Source organism: Saccopteryx bilineata, chromosome 6 (assembly GCF_036850765.1).
Source record: "Saccopteryx bilineata isolate mSacBil1 chromosome 6, mSacBil1_pri_phased_curated, whole genome shotgun sequence".
Lineage (NCBI taxonomy): Eukaryota > Metazoa > Chordata > Mammalia > Chiroptera > Emballonuridae > Saccopteryx > Saccopteryx bilineata.
This window is the reverse complement of record NC_089495.1, coordinates 157083024-157103161: the sequence shown is the minus strand read 5'-3', so window position 1 is coordinate 157103161 and position 20138 is coordinate 157083024. Positions and strand designations below refer to the sequence as shown.

Sequence of the window (20138 nt, the reverse complement as noted above, 5' to 3'; positions counted from 1 at the left end):
TCACCCTTCCTACAAGTCTCAGTGTGACTTCTATGGTGATCTTTTGTTATAGACTCTTCTTAGTTTAGTCTAAAGTTGGATTTTCCAAGATGATTGTTCTTAAGTTATAATCTATTTTGGTCCTGAGAGGTGGCCATTTGAATGTCCACCTACTTTGTCACCATCTTAGTAATTCTCTGTACATATCTTTTGGACTCTGCTTTTATTTCTTCTTTGAATCTGTCATTTTTTTAGAAGTATGTTTTTTTTTGTTTTTGTTTTTTGGGTTTTTTTTTGTATTTTTCTGAAGCTGGAAACGGGGAGAGACAGTCAGACAGACTCCCGCATGTGCCCGACCGGGATCCACCTGGCACGCCCACCAGGGGCGACGCTCTGCCCACCAGGGGGCAATGCTCTGCACCTCTGGGGCATCGCTCTGCCGTGACCAGAGCCACTCTAGCGCCTGGGGCAGAGGCCAAGGAGCCATCCCCAGCACCTGGGCCATCTTTGCTCCAATGGAGCCTTGGCTGTGGGAGGGGAAGAGAGAGACAGAGAGGAAGGAGGGGGGTGGAGAAGCAAATGGGCGCTTCTCCTATGTGCCCTGGCCGGGAATCGAACCCAGATCCCTCACACGCCAGGCCAACACTCTACTGCTGAGCCAACCGGCCAGGGCCTAGAAGTATGTTTTTTTTAATTTCCACATTTTTGTGAGTTTCTTTACTTCCTTTCTACAGTTGAATTCTAAATTTAAAGTCTTATGGTCAGAAAATATGCTTGGTCTAATTTCAATCTTCCTTAATATGTTGATGTTAGTTTTGTGACCCAACATATGGTTTATCCTTGAGAATGCCCCAAGCCCACTGGAGAAGAATATATAATCTTATGTTCTGGGACTAAGTGTCCTGTAATGTCTATTATGTTCAGTAGGTATAGTGTGTCATTTAAAGATAATATTTCTTTATTGATTTTCTGTTTCGATGATCTATCTAAAGCCACTAATGGTGTGTAGAAATTTCCAAGTGTGCTGGTGTTTTTGTCTGCTTCTATTCATAGATCAGTGAGTAGATGTCTTGTATATTTTGGTGCTTTCTGGTTCAATGCATATATATTAAGACATGGTATATCTTCTAAATACAATGTTCCCTTTATCATGAAATGTCTTTTATTTTTTAACAGAGAGACATAGAGGACAGATAGGAACAAACAGACAGGAAGGTAGAGAGATGAGAAGCATCAAGTCTTTGTTCTGGCACTTTAGTTCTTTATTGATTTTTTTCTCATCTGTGCCTTGATTGGGGGGGGGACTACAGTAGAGCAAATGATGCCTTCCTCAAGCCAGTGACCTTGGGCTCAAGCCAGTGACCATGAGATCATGTCTATGATTCCACACTCAAGTCAGCAACACCTTGCAAAAGCTGGAGAGCCCATACTCAAGCCAAATGAGCATGAGCTCAAGCCAGATGAGCCCATGCTCAAGCTGGCAACTTCAGTGTTCTGAAACTGGGTCCTCCACATCCTACTCCAACACTTTATTTATGGCACCACAGCCCGGTCGGGAATAAAATGTCCATCTTTTTTTCTGGTTCTATTTGTTGTCTTGAAATCAGCATTGTTAGATGTGAGTATGGCTACCTCTGATTTTCTTTGGATATTATTTGCATGGAGAATCATTTTACAACCTTTCACTTTGAGTCTATTTTTGTCCTTGTATTTTAGATGTGTCTCTTGAAGGCAACACATGGTTGGATTTTGCTTTTTGATCCAATCTGCTACTCTGTGCCTCTTTATTGATGAGTTTGGTCCACTTACATTTAAGTTAATCACTAATACTTGAGGATTTCATATAGTCATTTTATGTTTTGTTTTCTGGTAGCTCTGTATCTTGTTCGGTTTTTCTCTTTTTGTTTCTGTCAGTTGTTTTTGTATGGTAGTATTCTATACTTTGCCCCCTGTTTCTTATCTTTTTTAAGCTTTGTATTTCAGTAGTGACATTTGTTGGCTTGTGGGCATCAATTTATTAAGAGAAAATGTTTATAAATACAAGTTTCCTTTGTCTTATGAGTGTTTCTGCATGCCATCCTCCTTTGCTACTGCAGATCGTTATCTTCTTCCCTTTTAGGTTATTGTCACAGATTAACCTTGTTTTTATTGTGACCTTGTTGAAGCTTTTACTTGTAGTTTTGATTTGTTTTGTTACTGTGTCTAGTTGAATAAACCCCTTTTGTATGTCCTGCAGTGAGGATTTTCTAGTCATAAATTTCTTCAACTTCTGTATGTCTGCATAAGTTTTTATTTCTCCATATCTGATGAATAATTTGATAGATATAGTATTTTTGCTGGTAAATTTTTTTCTTTCAGTACTTTGAATGTTTGGATCAACTCTCTTCTAGCTTGTAGAGTTTCTGCTGTGGAGTCTGATGATAACCAAATGGGCTTTCCTTTATATGTTATGTTCTTCTTTTCCCAAGCTACCTCAAGGATCCATTTTTTGGTCATTGATTTTGAACAGCATTATTATGATTTGCCTTGGAGTAGGTGTGTTTCAGTTGAAGTGCCTTGGCATTCTGTTTGCTTCTTGTATTTGAGGCTCTAACTCTTTCCATAAACTTGGGAAATTCTCATCAATTATTTGTTTGAAATACCCATTATTTTTTATTGTTCTTTCTGATGGAGTCAGAAAATTATTGTAGAAATCTCTCTTTTCTTTAAAATGTATAACTCTCCAATTCTCTGTGTAGAATCTCTAGTCACCTGTCTTTGATATCACTGATTGTTTTCTCTATCTGGCTTGATCAACTAAACTTGCTACCTCAGTTTTCAGTTTATGTATTGATTACTTCATCTCTGTTTTTAAACTTTTAATTGCCTTGGTGAGCCTGTTAAGTTGCCTATTGATGTTTTCTCATGTATTGCTTAGTATTTTCAGAACTTCGATTTTTAATTCTCTATCATTTAACTCCAAGATTTCCATGTGATTGAGAAATTCTTCTGGAGAAAATTTTTTTTTCTGAACTATATCTCTGTCTTGTGTAACCATGGTATTCAATTTCTTCTTCCTTGATTGCATTTAATAGTGGTATTGTTAAGAATTCTAACAAAAAAACATGAACATTTCAGGAGTGCCAGTGAACCCAGCTGGTGTTGTTTCACTGTGATATAGTTATTCAATTTACTGAAATTACAACAGAAGAGATCAGGAGTATCTCTCATGCCACCATTACTCTGACATCATCTCCTGAGGTTAGCCCACATTTTTTTTCAAACAACCTTTTACACAATATCATTGTTTACATGCAGCCCAAGCCGTGTTTTATCATGTATTCTGACCAGCCATTTGGTTATTTGCATGCCTGTTACCCATCCAAAAATCTTTTCTTTGTTTTATCTGAATACACTTCCATAATAGTTTCATATGTGCTGAGGGAAACATCTTCAAATTTATTTTTCCTATGACCTTGCATTCCCACTATTTAACATTTCCCTTGTCCTAACTTTAGGCAGGCAATCCAGGCCACCATTAGAAAAACTGAGAGGGGTGCCCTCCTGACCACCCATTACATGGCTGAGGCTGAGGCTGTGTGTGACTGTGTAGCCATCATGGTGTCTGGAAGGCTAAGGTGCGTGAGCACACTTGGCCCCCAGTTATGCCCTGAACAAAGGACACTTCCCTGTGCAAATTATCACCATGAGGACCAAATGGGCTTGACTGCTCCTCTCATCCTGGCCCTGGCCCTGCCCTGATCTCCAGAACCTTAAAATCACCAGTAGTAGATTCCTCTCTCCCTTTCCTTAATTGACTTCACCCTCATCCTTCTCCTTCAAGATGTATCGGAACCATGCAGCAACTGAAGAGCAAATTTGGCAAGGATTACCTGCTGGAGATGAAGGTGAAGACTCCCAGGCAGATGGAGCCCCTTCACAGTGAGATCCTGAGGCTTTTCCCCCAGGCTGCTCGGCAGGAAAGGTAAACATGGGTGGTGTTCTGTTTCATCTTGGTATTTCTTCTATGTTCTGGTATGGTGATGAGAAAGAAAAACTTAATGTTCTCATTTTTTTATTTTTAATTTCATGAAAATTATGAATAGTTTACTAGAGAAAGGTTCAAACCAGGAGACACCACAGGACAAAAATAAGAGAACAAAGGGCTGATTTTGAAGGCTGATTCTTATGAGGGGACAACCCAGGCATGGACATGTGCATAACCCAGTTTGTTTCATGTCCTTTCAAGAAGGTGAAGCCATTTTTACTAAATGAGATCACCTGTGTAACCTCCAGTACCAGGAGTCAGTCAAACCGCCCTGATGGTGTTTCTTAGCATTTTTATTATTATCAGTAATGAACGGCACTTGAGGCTCAGATTAGTTACATAATGCCAAATCACTAGTGGTGGAGCCCAGAGATGAAAAGAACCTCATTCCTTTTAGTTAAATACTCTTCTCTTCTCTCTAGGAGAGAAAGATGATAAGCCATCTGCTTCTTCCCTGCTAGAAGAATCACTGGGTCGGTTCCTCCGTTTGTCTACGATTCCAGCCTAGTCTAAAAGCAGCCTTTTCTTAAGAGCTTTATAATAGTTCTGCTTTAGAAAGATTACTTCTTGCTGATCCATGAACATTTACACTATGGCTGTTTCCAGTGCTATACAGGAGTATGCATGCAAACAAATTATAGGCAATATTATTGCTCCATTTCATATATATTTTTCAAATATCATGATTTTACTTTAGTATTTTATTATTTAATTACTGTTGTCATTCAGTATTACTTTATATTAGTTTTAGGTGTACAGCATAGTGGTTAAACATTCACACTTTCCAAAGTTTCCCCTGATATTTCCAGTATCAACCTGGCAGCGTACATAGTTGTTATGATATAATTGACTATATTCCCTATGCTGCACTTTACACCCCATGACTGTTCTGTTACTACCAATTTGTAGTTCTTAATCCATTCACTTTTTTCACCCAGTCCAGAAACCTCCCCAAGTCTGGTAACTGTCTAAACATTCCCTGTATCAATGAGTCTATTCAAGTTTTGTTTATTGGTTTCTTTCCTTCTTCTTTTTCTTCTCCTACTTTTTTTGTTTATTTTTTTCTTTAAAGAAATGCAAACTAAAACCCCAATGAGCTATCACCTCATACTTGTCAGACTGTGCCTCCAGTTTTAAACATCTCCTCGTCAGTAGATGTGCTCTGGAAACCTGGAGTTCAGCCACATTCTTTTCCTCCCAGGTACTCCTCCCTGATGGTCTATAAGTTGCCTGTTGAGGATGTGCGACCTTTGTCACAGGCTTTCTTCAAACTAGAGATAGGTAAGAGTCACTGTTTAGAGCAAGACTATGGGAAACAGATAAATTCAGATCTTCCACAAAGCCAGTATAATATGTACATGAATATAAAATTATAGTATTATACCATAACTGAATTATTAAGACTTTTAATCCAATGTTTCTGTCAGGGGTGAAATGACAATATCTGGGGTGACATTGGGGAGGTGCAACTGGTACCTAATAGGTCAAGGCCAGGGATGATGCTAAACATCCAACAGGGCACAAGTCAGCGCCATCACACAACAAAGAATTGTTGGACCAAAACATCATTAGTGCCAAGTTTGAAAGCCCTGCCCTGAGTGAATGAGGCTGTAGAGGGAAGAGACCATTTGGTACTAGAGTGCCCAAAGTTTATACAAACAGAAAGATATACATTTAGTTTTGTTTCTATGTAGTCTTTGATAGAATTAGATGCTGATAAGAGTGTTTCTCTCTGTTGAGTTGGGCAAAGCCATAACTCTTTTTATGGCTCTTAAATTCAGAGCTAAGATTTGGACTTCTATAGAATGTACAGCTCTGTCATTGACTAAGTTCTTGTTTGTTCAGCCAGTGTCTGAAGTCTGGTAAAAATTAAATATTTTCTTTTGTGACTTCTACTTTTTCACCTGTCATCTGTCATTAGAAGCCTCAGGTGCTCTAGTTGTTGAAGAGGTTCTCCCCTTGAGATGAGCTGAAGATGGTTCCAGATAGCTTGTCCTTTCACTTTCTGATTCATCCAGTTACCATAACTCTGTGGTCAATGAATCCATTTTCCACACTGACCAATTTGGCCTTTTGTTCCATTTTCAATATTCCAGCGGGGAGGATTCCCACAATGGGCTCTGAGGAACACGAAGTCTTTTATAACTAATCAGAAACAGGCAGAGAGATGTTCCAGGAAGGCAGCGTCACTAGAATAGAATGCAGCCTTTTTTAAGAGCCTTCTAATGTTTCTGGATTCAGAAATGACTCCACCTTCCTCAAATTCCTTCTGATGTGCTTATTTTGCTGAAACTGAAGTCCTGATGAAGGAGAGGGAAAACAACTTTTTATCAGTGCCCTATCCCATCATGTGAAGCTTATGCAAAGTCCAAAGATTAAAATGTAAGCTAGCATTTTTATCCAGATGTTCAGTTAGCAATAGTTACATTCTCAGCTGAAATGAGTATATTGAAATCATTAGCTAGGCCACGTAGCATGGAAACAAAATGCATGTCCTGTGTTATTCCTTCATTTTGCTGCATAGACTCATTCTTGCGTACATCATATCGCTTGTGCGGGATGCAAATTCCAACAAAACTAGAGCCTCACATGCTTCCTTCTTGCTTCAGATTTGCAGACTTGTAGAAGGAAAGTGGATGGTCTGTTTTATCTCACTTCATACCCTGTTCTCTTCTCTTTTCATAAGCTGATGTTTTAGGCTTCTCTAGGGTAGAATATAAGGTGAAGAGAGAAAAGAGCGCATGGCAGAATGGATTGATTTGGTCATTAGAAATGTACTATGGGCCTTCCTCCCTTTCTCTCTTGAGATGCTTTTGTGAGTTTCTTGCAGAGTCTCTCTCTTCTCTCATCTTTATCCTCTGACCACAGATTCCTATGGTGGGTGATACCTCCTCCTTTTGGATTCCTGTGATCACTTTGCTGCCCCTGGGCCACTTCTTGGAATCTCTTTACCCTTGCAGGAGATCCTCTTAAGAATACTTCCCACTATGCATTTCGTGAGGAACATGCCGATTACTTTCTATCTAGACTCTGAAAGGGCAGGGCTGTCATTCAGCCTTGGCACTTCTTTACATATTTTCAGAGGTGTCAAGGATCCCTCCCAATGTTTCCACACTGTGGGCCAATCTTGCCACAGCACCTGAAAACTCGGCTTTCCAGTCTTACTTTTCCACCCATTATTTTCTCTCTTAGGGGTCTGAACATTTGAGATCTAAATTATAGTCCCGACTGGTAACAGGTGTAAACCCAAAATAAGCTAATTCAGGGAAGTTGTGTTTATAAAGAAACTATTTGCAAAGGTGCAAGGACAGTGCCGTTACCAGACGCCAAGCATCAGGTGTTACCATTCTTAGGTCCAAAGGGACTAAAAGAGGAAGCAGTGACTAGAACCTGGGTGCATATCATGTAGAATTTGCCCTTTTGAGAAAAGCAGTGGCTCTCATTCAGATACACAATTGGTATCAGAGAGGAAGTGAAGGAATAAAGGCCTGTACGTCCCACCCCTCCTTCTGTCCCTCCTCCTGGGCTGCCACTGGTGGGCCCACAGAAGGACCCTCTGTCAGTCTCTAGAGCAGAAAGCAGGGTAGAATCTAGCCAGGGTGAATGGAGGGGGGCACACGGAAGAGTCCCAAGACTGAGGGAACCATCCTTAGCTCATCCTGCTTAGGTGACCTGGAACCTCTTCTGTTGTTTTCCAGTCTAGTGGCGCCTCTGCCCAACCTCTAAGACAATGGAAGAGGACTTTCATCCTGTTATGGGAATAGATAGTGAACTTGCATGCTCATGTTTAATCTGAGATTGTTTATTCCTTTATCTCTTATATTTAAGATCTAGTTGTATGTACTTTTTATACATGACTTGGTATATCATTTGGGATCAAAAGCATATGGCTTCCTAATACACCTCCATCCTTGTGCAGTTAAACAGAGCTTCGACCTGGAGGAGTACAGCCTCTCACAGTCCACCCTGGAACAGGTGAGTCAGTCTTAGAGGGTTTTGTGGCACCCATGGAATATAAATGTGTAATATATGCACACTCGGAGCTCCAGAAGCTGTGACACCCTCTCTCTTTGTTCTTCTTCCTGCATTGCAGGTTTTCCTGGAGCTCTCCAAGGAGCAGGAGCTGGAGGATTTGGATGAGGAAGTGGATCTACCCATGAAGTGGAAGCTCCTCTCACAGGAAGAGCCTTGAAGCCCCAGAAACTCTGTTTCTCTTTAAGCTTGTGACTCTTTTAAGATGATATTTTATAACATTAATATGCCTTATCTCAGATACAGTATGTACAAGCTATTTTTGAAACTTATTTTATGATTTTTCTCAAGAGTATTATAGCGGGACTAAGGTAGCCAAACCATGCAGCCTCAGAACTAGCCATCAAATTCTACCTTTCATAAAGTATTAAACTTTAAAAAATGAATTTATTATGGAATGTTTGTCTTTGAGGGTGATAGAACGATTTCTTAATTTTTTTTCTCTTAACTTTCAAATATTGTATATTTACTTATTTTTGTATTAAAATGCAAAGGAAGACAGTGCCAATTGAAGGAAAAAGGAGCCCATTCAATACATAGCAGACAGTCTTTGCTTTTAGTAATTCACTTTTAAAAATGTTTTCTTAATTCACTGATTTTCCTTTTCTGTCATTTTTTAGATTTTAGATCACGGGGTTCATGTTTTGCCTGTTGTGACTCTAAAGAAAATTGAAACATGTTTATATATATATAATAATAGTAAGACTTTGAATAATCAAGTAGATGAAAAAATACATATCATACACACAATATTGAAACAATTTTTTCTGATTTTTTGTTTTCTTATGATGCAACAGTCTACCCTTACTCAGAGCACTAGAACTTCAAAGAGCTTAATTTCACGTTTATATATATTATGATTCACGCAACTGGTGACTATATAAACACTTTAAAATCAACACAGTATTCTTGTTCACTCATAATTAGATGAGTTTTTATTTTCATTGTTACCACACTCAATGTTGCATAAGTCACTGAGTTCATGGTAATTTGTTATGCAGAAGTAAAAGTCTAATAAATGTATGTAAATAAAGTGACATTTAAAGAAGCTGACCCTCCCAAAGTTATAGGTCACACAGACTCAGAATTGCAAACTCAGGATCTGTTTGGTGCCTCTTAATGTAAGATAGCATCAGGCAGGTATCAAACTGGGTTGAGGTTGCAAAGAAAGTATAAAGAACATCCCTTCAACTTCAAGTTTACTTTATCTTTAGATAGGAACACAAGAGATACTATATAATCAACTTCTAATTGTCATGATATCTTCTTGAATGATACAAGGATTTGAAGCTAAGAACTATTTCTGCAGCCTAAATAGCCAATTATTGTGGTAAATTACAATGGCCTACTTATAAATATTTTAAAATAAATAATCTCAGATATGATTTTGAAAAATGTTCCATGTTTTATGTGTTTCTTTACAATTCAAGTGTCTATCTTTGGGCAAAGCACCAAAACTTATTATTTTGTTCCATTTTATATGAAATTGATATCAAAACACTGCACCTCGAAGACATCACCATATAATTGTTGTCTTAGTGGTAAAAAATAATTTTATGTTGGCCTAGAACCTTGGTCAGCAAATGGCGGCTCATGAGCCACATGCAGCTCTTTGGCCCCTTGAGTGTGGCTCTTCTACAAAATAACATGTGCGGGCGCTACCTCGATAAGGAATGTACCTACCTGTATAGTTTCACTTTAAAAATTTGGCTCTCAAAATAAATTTCAATTGTTGTACTGTTGATATTTGCTTCTGTTGACTATTGAGTTTGCTGAGCACTGGAGAAGATGCTATAAGATGTCGATTAAGAAAAAAACAAAATCTGTCTCGGGATGAGTTCTAAGACACAAATAAATACAAATAGTTCTCAAGAGTATCCTCCTAGGTTATGAACTTCAGAATACATGAAGATATAAAAGAAACTACAATCATTGTGGCTAAGAATATATCATTGAGAAAGAAGACAACGTGCTTTATGAAATACGACATCCATAGAAATTTGTTCCTCAGTCTCTGATATCGCAGTTAGGGTTGTATTATTTTTGGCTACTTTCTAAGCTATGAATCTGTAGGTCAGTGAATTAAGCAAGTTATGTCTGTTTTCCATCTTACAAGGGAGGATAAACACCCAACTTACTTAATGACTTGATTTGAGAATCAGATGACAAGATGCAGGTGAAGGTTTTAAATTAAAGCATAATTTTCTTGTAATCATAAGGACAGTCAGATCAGCATCCTCAGGGTCAGGGGAGGGTACTCTGATTTTTGCACCTTTCCAGATAGTCTATTTATAAACAAAACTTACACCCATATAAAAAAATATTCTGCTCTTAAAACCCACCTTCCATATCAAATAGGCCACGTCTTTCATGTATAGCAACTCCAGACACTGAACTGGTGTTCCAAATAGAAAAGGAATTCAAGCTTAAAGCCTATATTGCTCATAACAAAAGTCTAAAACCTTGATGCTGCTGTACATCTAAGGCAGTGCCCAGGAATCTGCATTTTAATTAAAATTTACTTCGTCCATCACCATTTATCCCATTATACCCTCCTGCACTCCCCCACCATAGCTATCACCACACTTGTGTCTAGGTTCATGTGGTGTTTTATTGTCCTTTCTTGCTCTATCCCTCTACCTCCCACACCCACCCTCCCCGCTCCCTCCCTGACAGCTGTCAGCCTGCTCTCTATGTATGACTCTATTTCTATTTTGCTTGTTGGTTCATCTTGTTCATTAGATTCCACATACTAGTAAAACCACATGGTACTTGTTCTGTAACTGGCTTATTTCACTTAGCGTAATGCTCTCCAAGTCCATCCACGCTGTCAGAGAAGGAAAGATTTCCTTCTTTCTTATGGCTGCTTAGTATTTAATTGTGTAATGTACTATAGCTTTTTTATCATTAATCTACTCGTGGACTGTTGGGCTATCTCCAGTTCTTGGCTATTGAAAATAACACTGCAGTGAACATAGGGGTACACTTATTCTTTTGAATTAGTTTTTCAAGCTACTTAGGATATACTCTTGCAAGTAGGATCTCTGGGTCAAAAGTCAGTTCCATTTTTAAATTTCTGAGATAACTCCATGCTGCTTTCCGTAATGGCTGCACCAATCTGCATTCCCACTAACAGTACACAAGAGCTCCCTTACTCCACGTCCTTGCCAACATTTGTTGCTTGTTCATTTATTGATGATAGCCATTCTCACCAGTGTGAGTTGAAATCTTATTGGGTTTTAATTTGCATTTCTCTGATGATTAGTGACATTAAGCATCTTTTTATATGTCTATTACCATCTCTATGTTTTCTTTAGAAGTTGTTTATTCAGATCCTTTGCTCATTTTCTAACTGAATTGTTTGATTTCCTTGGTGTTGAGGTTTTTAAGTTCTTTATAAATTTTGGATATTAATAACTTATCAGATGTATTATAAAGACCAGGCAACATATCAGATATATTGTAAAGACCAGGAAAAAAGTCAACTGCTTCCCTGGAAATAATGAGACTCAGGGATGAACTGAGCTCCAAGATTACCTTTCCAAAAGTGAGTTTATGTGTTTTTTCCCATTTTATTTGTATGATTGAAACAAAAATCCGGCAGGTCCAGCTGCCTGTCACAATGAAAGCCAGACTCGGGAGACAAGTGCTGGTACAAAAGGAAGGAGGTGTATTCAAGTGCTGCCAGCCTGAGAAAACAGGGGTCACCTGTTCCAAAGCCCACGTTAACATTCCAATCAGGTTGCAAAATTTATAGGGCTGTAAGAGGGGGAGAGGAAACTGTGGATGTGCCAGACGTGTAAGCTGTCTTCACAAAAACCTTGATGTGGTGCTTTATGGTCAGCATCCTTGAGTTGGCCATCTGCTTTTTGTCAGCTGAATTCCCATGAATGGGAGATCTGTACCAGCCAATGTCTTGTGGTTGAAGTGAGTTCTTGTTCTTAGCTGGGACAGGAACTGAAACTGCTGGTTTCCTGAAACATTCTGCATACATACTATTAGCCATGGTTAGTTCTCACCAGGATTGTCAATCTCTTCCATCATCCCAGCTGCTAGTAATGATTACCACAGCAGTACTATACTACACAGCCAGTTACATTATGCAATTTCAAACAAGATTCCCATGTCCTAAATGCTAAACAACTCTGGAAAGGTTATTTTAATAATAATTTTTGTAATATTTTAATGTTTAGGAATAGCTACTAATTTATAGTGCACAGGACAAAAGGTACTAATAGAAGAAACAACAAAAACATAAAATAACTAAACATCAACCAACTTGATCTAACAGATGATTATGTAAATATAATAGTCCACCTATGTAATAGCAGAATATATCTTTTTTCTTTTTTTTTTTTTAATTTTTATTTATTCATTTTAGAGAGGAGGAAGGGAGAGAGGTAGAGAGAGAGAGAGAGAGAAAGGGGGGAGGAGCAGGAAACATCAACTCCCATATATGCCTTGACCAGACAAGTGCAGGGTTTTGAACCGGCAACCTCAGTGTTCCCAGGTCAACACTTTATCCACTGCACCACCAGAGGTCAGGCCAGAATATATATTTTTTTAAGTTCATTTGTAATATTCACCAAGATCAATAATATCTTGAGTCATAAAACAAGTCTTAACAGAATTGACATGCAATATAAATTTTCTGACCATAATAGAATTATACTAGGAATCAATAACCAAATGATAAGAAGAAAATCAGGAGATACTTGGAAAGAAAACACCATTTTTGTAAATAATTCCTGGGTCATAAAGTAAGTCTCGAGGGTGACTAGAAAATAGTGGGAACTAAATGAAAACGAGAAGCACAAGAATGAAAATCCTGATTTCCCCTGCTGATGTAATCAACCTGGAGGACAATGTAGAGATCTGTGTAGAGAGAAGCTTTTCTGATGAAACTTTCCTTTTTTGTGGCTTTAGGACAATGCTTCAAATTTTGACATATTCATGTTGGATATAACAGAGGAAAGCTGATGAATATTGGGCTTCCTCTATAAGATTGGTCTTTATAATATGATATGGCCAGGCAACCAAATGTAAATGCAACTACTGCACAGGAACTGGCTGAATGTCAATGAAAAGACAAATGTAACTTTCATAGCAGGTTACTCACGCAGCTGGCCTTGACAGTTATTTCTATGTCAGTCCTACCCTATAAATCATTGACCAAATGACTCACATTTAAAACACAAAATTATGGAGATTATGGATAGACAGATAGTTAGAGACATGGGTGTTGATTATCCCAGGTCCACAGCTTTGGTTAGATTGAAAGAAATGCTCTGAAACTAAACCAGAGGCTTCATCCATCCACTCACCCTCACTCAAAATATCAACTCCAAAAGCCCGACCCTCACTGTACCTGCAAATACACTCCAGAGATGAAGTGATTCTTTATTGACTTATCTGTGCTGTTAGGCAAAGGTGAAATTTTCAATTGAACATGGTGTATTCTCATTTTCTTTCCCAAACTGCTGATCTTTTGCCTTGAAATTCTTGAAGATCTGTTGTACTATACCACTAAATAAGCACCCTTTATAATATGAAGAAATACTTTGGTATAGGACAGCCTTTGGGGGATTACAAAGAGTTTAGGCAAAACACTGAAGAGAAAAAAAAAGGAGACTATTGGCTTTGGGTCCTCTGCTTCAACTTTAAAACCTAACTCTATTCATACACATAGTCTAGACGTATTATCTTGTCACTTTATGTGTCAGAAAGGTAAGTGGAAGGAAGATAGTTTGACTAGATAGTTAGGGAACAAGATAATGGGTGTAAGTGAGAAGATAAGAAATCCCTTCCTGGGTGGTGTTTGGCAGTCTAATGTTGGAAGGGGTGGGTGTGGGGACAATGAATGGTGACAAGGGACTATCTGCACACCTGATTCATGAATGAACATAGGAGTGAGACTGTAACTCTGGATCAATTTTTCTTTGTGTTACTTGCCTACCATCTAGTGGATGTACCAAATTTCATTAGCAAATTTATTTTAAAGCCACATTGGAAAAGGTACAATGAACATCAAGTCTCAATTACAGAATGCATTACTACCTTTAATCTCTCTTTAAGTCTAAAATAGCATGTCTGGTTTTTAGTTATCTACTCCCATGGTGCCGTTTCTATCTCAAAGTGATTACAGATATAACAAAGGAAATTGCTGGATTTTTTGTTGTTGTTGTTGTTCTTGTGTTCAAAATCCATCATGAGCTTTGGAAGTGTTAAATGGAGCTCAAATGAGAGGCATGTCTCCTGTCTCTAGTGGGGTGTAGGTGGCTCATGGAGAGTGGAACAAGGGCTGGTATTGTACAATCACAGTGGTCTAGTGGGATTGCTATCAAAGACTGTGGCCAGTACTAACAAAAATGTTACATAAAATAGTTACCTTTCTGTGCCTGACCAGGCAGTGGTGCAGTGGATAGAGCGTCAGACAGGGATGTGGAGAACCCAGGTTCGAGGTTGCCAGCTTGAGCACATGCTCGTCTGGTTTGAGCAAAGCTCACCAGCTTGATCCCAAGTTTGCTGGCTCGAGCAAGGGGTCACTCATCTGCTGTAGCCCCTCGCTCAAGAAACATATGAGAAATCCATCAATGAACAACTAAAGAACTGCAAAGAAGAACTAATGTTTCTCATCTCTCTCCCTTCCCTCTGTCCCTATCTGTCCCTCTTTCTGACTGTCCCTGTCTCTGCCCCTCCCTCCAAAAATAGTTGCCTTTTTGAGCAAGTGAAACAAATATTACCTGTGATAGTATTGATTTTTTTAAAGCAGGATAACCTGTTGGGAAAATAGACTTTCAAAATATTTTTAACTTTTTATGCTTTGTTCCTAGGTAAAAATATGTTAATTCTTAAACTCTCATGCTTGTAATAATTGAATGAAAACAATGAGAATGAAGATAAAATTTGGATTCCTAGATTCATAAATAAATATAAATATTCAAATGAACAAGAGCAATAGACCAATAGTCCAAGGGTAGTCACGTGAGTGTGGTGTTTTAGCAGGGACACCAGCATTGAGTCAGAAGCAATCTCCACAGGAGCGTTTCACAGAAGTGAAACTGGGAGAGCAAATTCTAGAGCTGCAGTACACACCAGGAAACTATGTTAATCGTTACCTTCTGAAGAAAACCAGGTGATAAAATGTGTTTCTAGGTTACATGCTTCAAATTTCTGAAACGTAAGTTCCCTGTCTTTTTTCTTTTTCTTTGGAGAGGATGGGGTTTTTTTCTATCACAATATTATAAATAAGTCTTTAAGAGTTAAATGCCAACCATCTGTGGACAAACTATTTTAAAAATTATTGGAGTATTTGGATGATTTTGGACATCTGGTATTTAATATTGTAAAAATGAAAGCATTGAAATAAATGATAAGTTTTTTATTATGTATACCACTGTTATATGGTTTAAGCCAGAAATACTGTAGGAATAAGCTGAAAATTGCTAATAAATTATGAAGAACTAAGAATATGAGAATTAATTTGTACACTTGGATTGTTTTGAAATTCTTTACTTTTATTGCACAATAACTTGGGGGCATTCTGGATAAACTATGTTTTCTTTCTGATTTTGGGATTGTTTACCAAAACATTTAGAAAAATACAGGGTAGGCACAAATAGATTTTCAGTTATAAATATGCAAATCACAGTTTATTCTTGTGATATTATTTATTATTATTGTATTATTTTTATTGAAACAATTGTAAACCTACTTTTGCCCACCCCATCCATTTCTTGTTTTGTTTTGTTTTTTCCTCCCTACTTCTAAAAATTTTAGAAATGGAAGAGGCTTTCCAGTATTTGTTTTTCCTTGTAAAAACAATGCTGTGAGTCAGAATGTGAAATCTGTAGCTTTTCCTTGTCAGCATATTATTTCAGATACACACCATATGGGAGAGTATAGGACTTTTGTACTCCTACAGTGTAAGCATGTTGTTGTGAGGTTAACACCCATGTTACAGGAGAAGAACCAGAGTGGTTACATTTTAAAACTTCTTACTAAGGAATTCATGTGGTTGTTTGTCTTTTGGTAAACTAGAAAACAAATGTGAATTTGGGAAATATATAGTAAGCAATATTAATTAAAGTGGACAATCTAAGGGTTGGAGCCAGATAGCGTTTTTATGCTACACTGGATTGTGGCCGATGCCAGGGTAAGTTCACCCTCTGGCCAGTTTACCACCTGCACAGCCCGGCACAGTCCCCTTACAAGTGCCTCTTCTGAATTCTCCGCACTAGGAACAGTCTATGGGGATCCTCTGCCCCCTCTCACTAGGCACCCACACCTGATGCTTTTCTCTGATGTTGTTTTTCTAGGAACTGTCCTCCTCCCTCTAATTGTCACTCTAGGGGCTTTCTCACCTCCTTCCTCGTCCCCTTCCACCTAGACTCGCCTCTCGGCTCCATTAGGCAGCCGCGTGTAGGTTCTTCCTCTGGCAATGCTCTCTGAGGCTCTCTTGGCTAATACTTGTCCTGTTGGACTCAGTTCATGAGCTTTGTCTCTAGGAAACAGCACAGCCCTGTGTGTCCTCTTGTTTCATGAATAGAATGAGAGTTTCGGGCTTGGGCACACCCACTCATTACCATGATGGAAGCATTCAGGACAGCCACGGGTTTCTATCCCTGGGCAACCTGGTGCACACATAGAGGGAGGAGACGGCTTGCTCCAAACTCACACTTAGAGCCAGATTCAGGAGGAGATGCTGCTCTGTGCTCAAAAGTCCTGACCCATTCTTCCAAGTCACCTGGAATGCTTCCCAGAAAACTGGTGCGCATCCCAGAATCTCTTTACTTTCCGTCCCGTTGTGGAGTCCTCCGTGAGCATTCAGGTCCCACAGTTTCCAGGACAGGCTCAGCAAATCATGTTGTGTGATATTGGTCAATTAGGGCAATGAAACTTGTGGTATTATTGTTATGCACTAAGACATCTCCTTCTGGGAGGTATTTTGGGGACTTGTTATAAAAAGTAAAAAATAGTTATAAATTCCCCCACCTCATCCACACCACCCAACTCCTCCAACACACACACACACACACACACACACACACACACACACATCTTTGCTCAAGGTTGAATGTGCTAAAACGTGACTTGCTGCTTTTACCAGGGGGGTAGTGTGGTCTACAGCTGTCCCCTTGGCAGAGTGTCTGCAGAAGAATAATGCTGCTCTCTGCAGACATCTTCAGGAAGAGCCGTTGGAATGATTTCACAATGAACTATCAATAGCTTATACACAAGTCAGAGGGTCCTGGGCTCTTAGACTAGCTGAAGCCTCGCCAAGCCCAAGCTCAAATACGTGACAACTTCTCTGTAGAAACCTCTATCAACTAGCAAATCCAATGAACTATATACATGAAAAAACAAATCTAATTCATGTACCCTTTAAATTAAAGATTGAGACAAATTTCAATAATAACCAGAATGCTCAGGGTTAGAATTCAGCATAGGTTAAGTGCATAAAAAGTATGCTTTTTTGAAGATAAGTTTTCATTAAAAAGAAAAGATCATTTTCTAGGAAAGGTCAAAATGTAAGGGTAAGCATTAAAGAAATATAAATATTTTATATATCTTTGAAAGTGGAGGGAAAACATGAAGGAGGGAAGAAAAGCTTGATAAAGTTCAATAGAATGTAACAATGTGGACAAAACCAGAAGCAAAAGAATATCATGTTTTATTTATTTGTGTGTGTGTGTGTGTGTGTGTGTGTGTGACAGAGACAAAGAGAGGGATAGATAGGGACAGACAGGAAGGAGAGAGATGAAGCATCAGTTCTTTGTAGTGGCACGTTAGTTGTTCATTGATTGCTTTCTCATATGTGCCTTGACTGGGGAGCTCCATCAGAGTGAGTGACCCCTTGCTCAAGCTAGCGACTTTGGGCTTAAGCTGGTGAGCTTTGCTCAAACCATATGAGCCTGCACTCAAGCAGGCAATCTTGAAGTTTTGAACCTGGGTCCTATGCCTCACAGTCCGACTATCTATCCACTGCGTCACTGCCTGGTCAGGAGAAAAGCATTTTTAACATGAAAATAAAACACAATGAAAGACCCTTTAAAACAGAAATTTATGATTAAGTTTACCTTTTAAAAATATAGTATCTATCAGTTTGGATTTCTGAAAAACATATCAAATATGAAAGTTTAAAATATCAATCATTTAAAAATTCAGGAAAAGTTAAAAAATAAAGGAATAAATAAAGCTATGTTAGGTGTATGTTAAACTAAAGAAACCTCATGTATCTATGTTATTATCAGAAATAGAAGAATCATAAAATTAAAGGTTAGTAATAAAACAATGTTTAACCCATCTGATTACTTAGCCTTTTAATAAACGAACTAAAAATTAACAGAAACAGAATAAGAAATTGGTGCCAGCCTATATCAGAATGGAAATTTTTCATAGAATTCTGTCATAAAATGATTAATCTCATACATATAACATAATAAGGAATATAGAAGGTTTGAAGAACAAAATTTAAAAGATTGAATATCTATATACAAAACAACCTAAAAGGGGATACATATTTGTTTCAAGTACACATAGAATATATCCATGTATTCAAATAGGTTGCACCACCAAAGACATGTCAAGGAATTTCAAAGGCATACTATCTTACCAAGGAATAGTTCCTTGGACCACAATATGATTACGTTAGAATTCAAAAATGAAAGGTCAGTAAGACCAGACTGTGGCACAGTGGATGGAGTTTCAACCTGGGATGCTGAGGACCCAAGTTTGAAACTCCTAGGTCGCCAGCTTGAGCACCGGCTCACTGGTTTGTGCTCACAGTCGCAAGATTGAACACAAAATCATAGACTTGATCCTATGGTTACTGGTTTGAGCCCAAGTGTCACTGGCTTGTGCAAAGGGTCACTGGCTCAGCTGGAGCCCCGCAGTCAAAGCACATATTAGAAACCAGTCAATGAACAACCTAACTACAAGTTGATGCTTCTCATCCCCCTTTCTGTCTGTCTGTCCCTTTTCGTCCCTATTGCTCTCTCTTTCTACCCATCCAAAAAAGAAAAAAAAGTCAATAAAATGAAATAAATATCAACATTGCAGAATCTACACAGACAATGTTAAGTAACACATCTGTGGTCATCATTTTATTTATATATTACATGGTTTAAAAAAAGGCAACAATTAATATAGAACAACCAGATTTTATAGCTTGGATGCCTGAGGTGATTTTTAAAAGGTCCTGCAGGTCCTGGATTGGCATGATTGCTTATCTGGGGCTTGGCTGGTTATTGTCTGACATAGACTACTCTGCACTGGGGTGACTGGGATGCCTCAGCTCTGTGTGTCTGTCACCCTCCAGAGCCCGAATATGCTCTCATCAAAATGGAAAAGCCACAGGAGCAAGCAAGTACAATCAAAACCGTGTAAGATCTCAGCTCAGAAAGAGACTATCCTTACTCCTACCTCTGACAACTGGTCAGAGTCATAGTCTGCTTTTGTGGAAGAAACTCCAGAGTTACCAGACAAAGGGTGCAGACACAAGCAGAGGGGATAGATTGGGTCCCATATGGTGAATAAGTGTGGTGAGAAGTGACACCCTTGTCTTCTTCCTGAACTTAGAATGTTTCACCGTTGGGTATGATGGTAGGTGTGGGCTTGTTGTATATGGACTTTATTATGTTGATGTATATTTATTCTATACCTGATTTGTTGAGGGTTTTTATCATGAAAAAAATGTTGTATTTTTTCAAATGATTTTTTTTTGCATGTATTGAAATGACCATATGGTTTTATCTTTCTATTCACATGGTGTGCAACACTTTGATTTGCATAAGTTGAATCATTGTTGCATCTCAGAAATAACTCCTACTTGATCATGTTGTGTAATCGTTTTATTATGTGATTGAATTCAGTTTGCAAATATTATATTTTAGTGAGAACTTTTGCATTTATATTCTTCAAAGATATTGGTCTGTAGTTTTCTGTTCTTATAATGTTACTATCTGGCTTTGTCACAACAGCAATGCCGCCTAATGGAATAAGTTTGAGAGTGTTGCCTCCCCTTGAATTTTTGGAAGAGTTTGAGAAGGATTGGCATTAATTCTTTTTTAAGTGTTTGGTAGAGTTCACCAGTGAAGTC

General features: G+C 38.4%; 2 protein-coding genes across 2 annotated transcripts in view; both read left to right on the top strand.

The window, feature by feature from the left end:
• The window catches only part of LOC136308347 (ABC-type organic anion transporter ABCA8-like), a 132607-nt gene extending 122871 nt beyond the window's left edge, over positions 1–9736 (top strand). Inside the window, exons 35-39 of the mRNA XM_066235684.1 lie at positions 3477–3596; positions 3803–3943; positions 5208–5287; positions 7926–7981; positions 8100–9736. Of these exons, the coding sequence (XP_066091781.1) occupies positions 3477–3596; positions 3803–3943; positions 5208–5287; positions 7926–7981; positions 8100–8198 (496 nt within the window). The 3' untranslated portion in view covers positions 8199–9736. The remainder of the gene's footprint in view (positions 1–3476; positions 3597–3802; positions 3944–5207; positions 5288–7925; positions 7982–8099) is intronic.
• Positions 1–20138, top strand: part of LOC136308349 (ABC-type organic anion transporter ABCA8-like) — a 252820-nt gene that overhangs the window by 122853 nt on the left and 109829 nt on the right. The gene's annotated exons all lie outside the window — the stretch shown is intronic.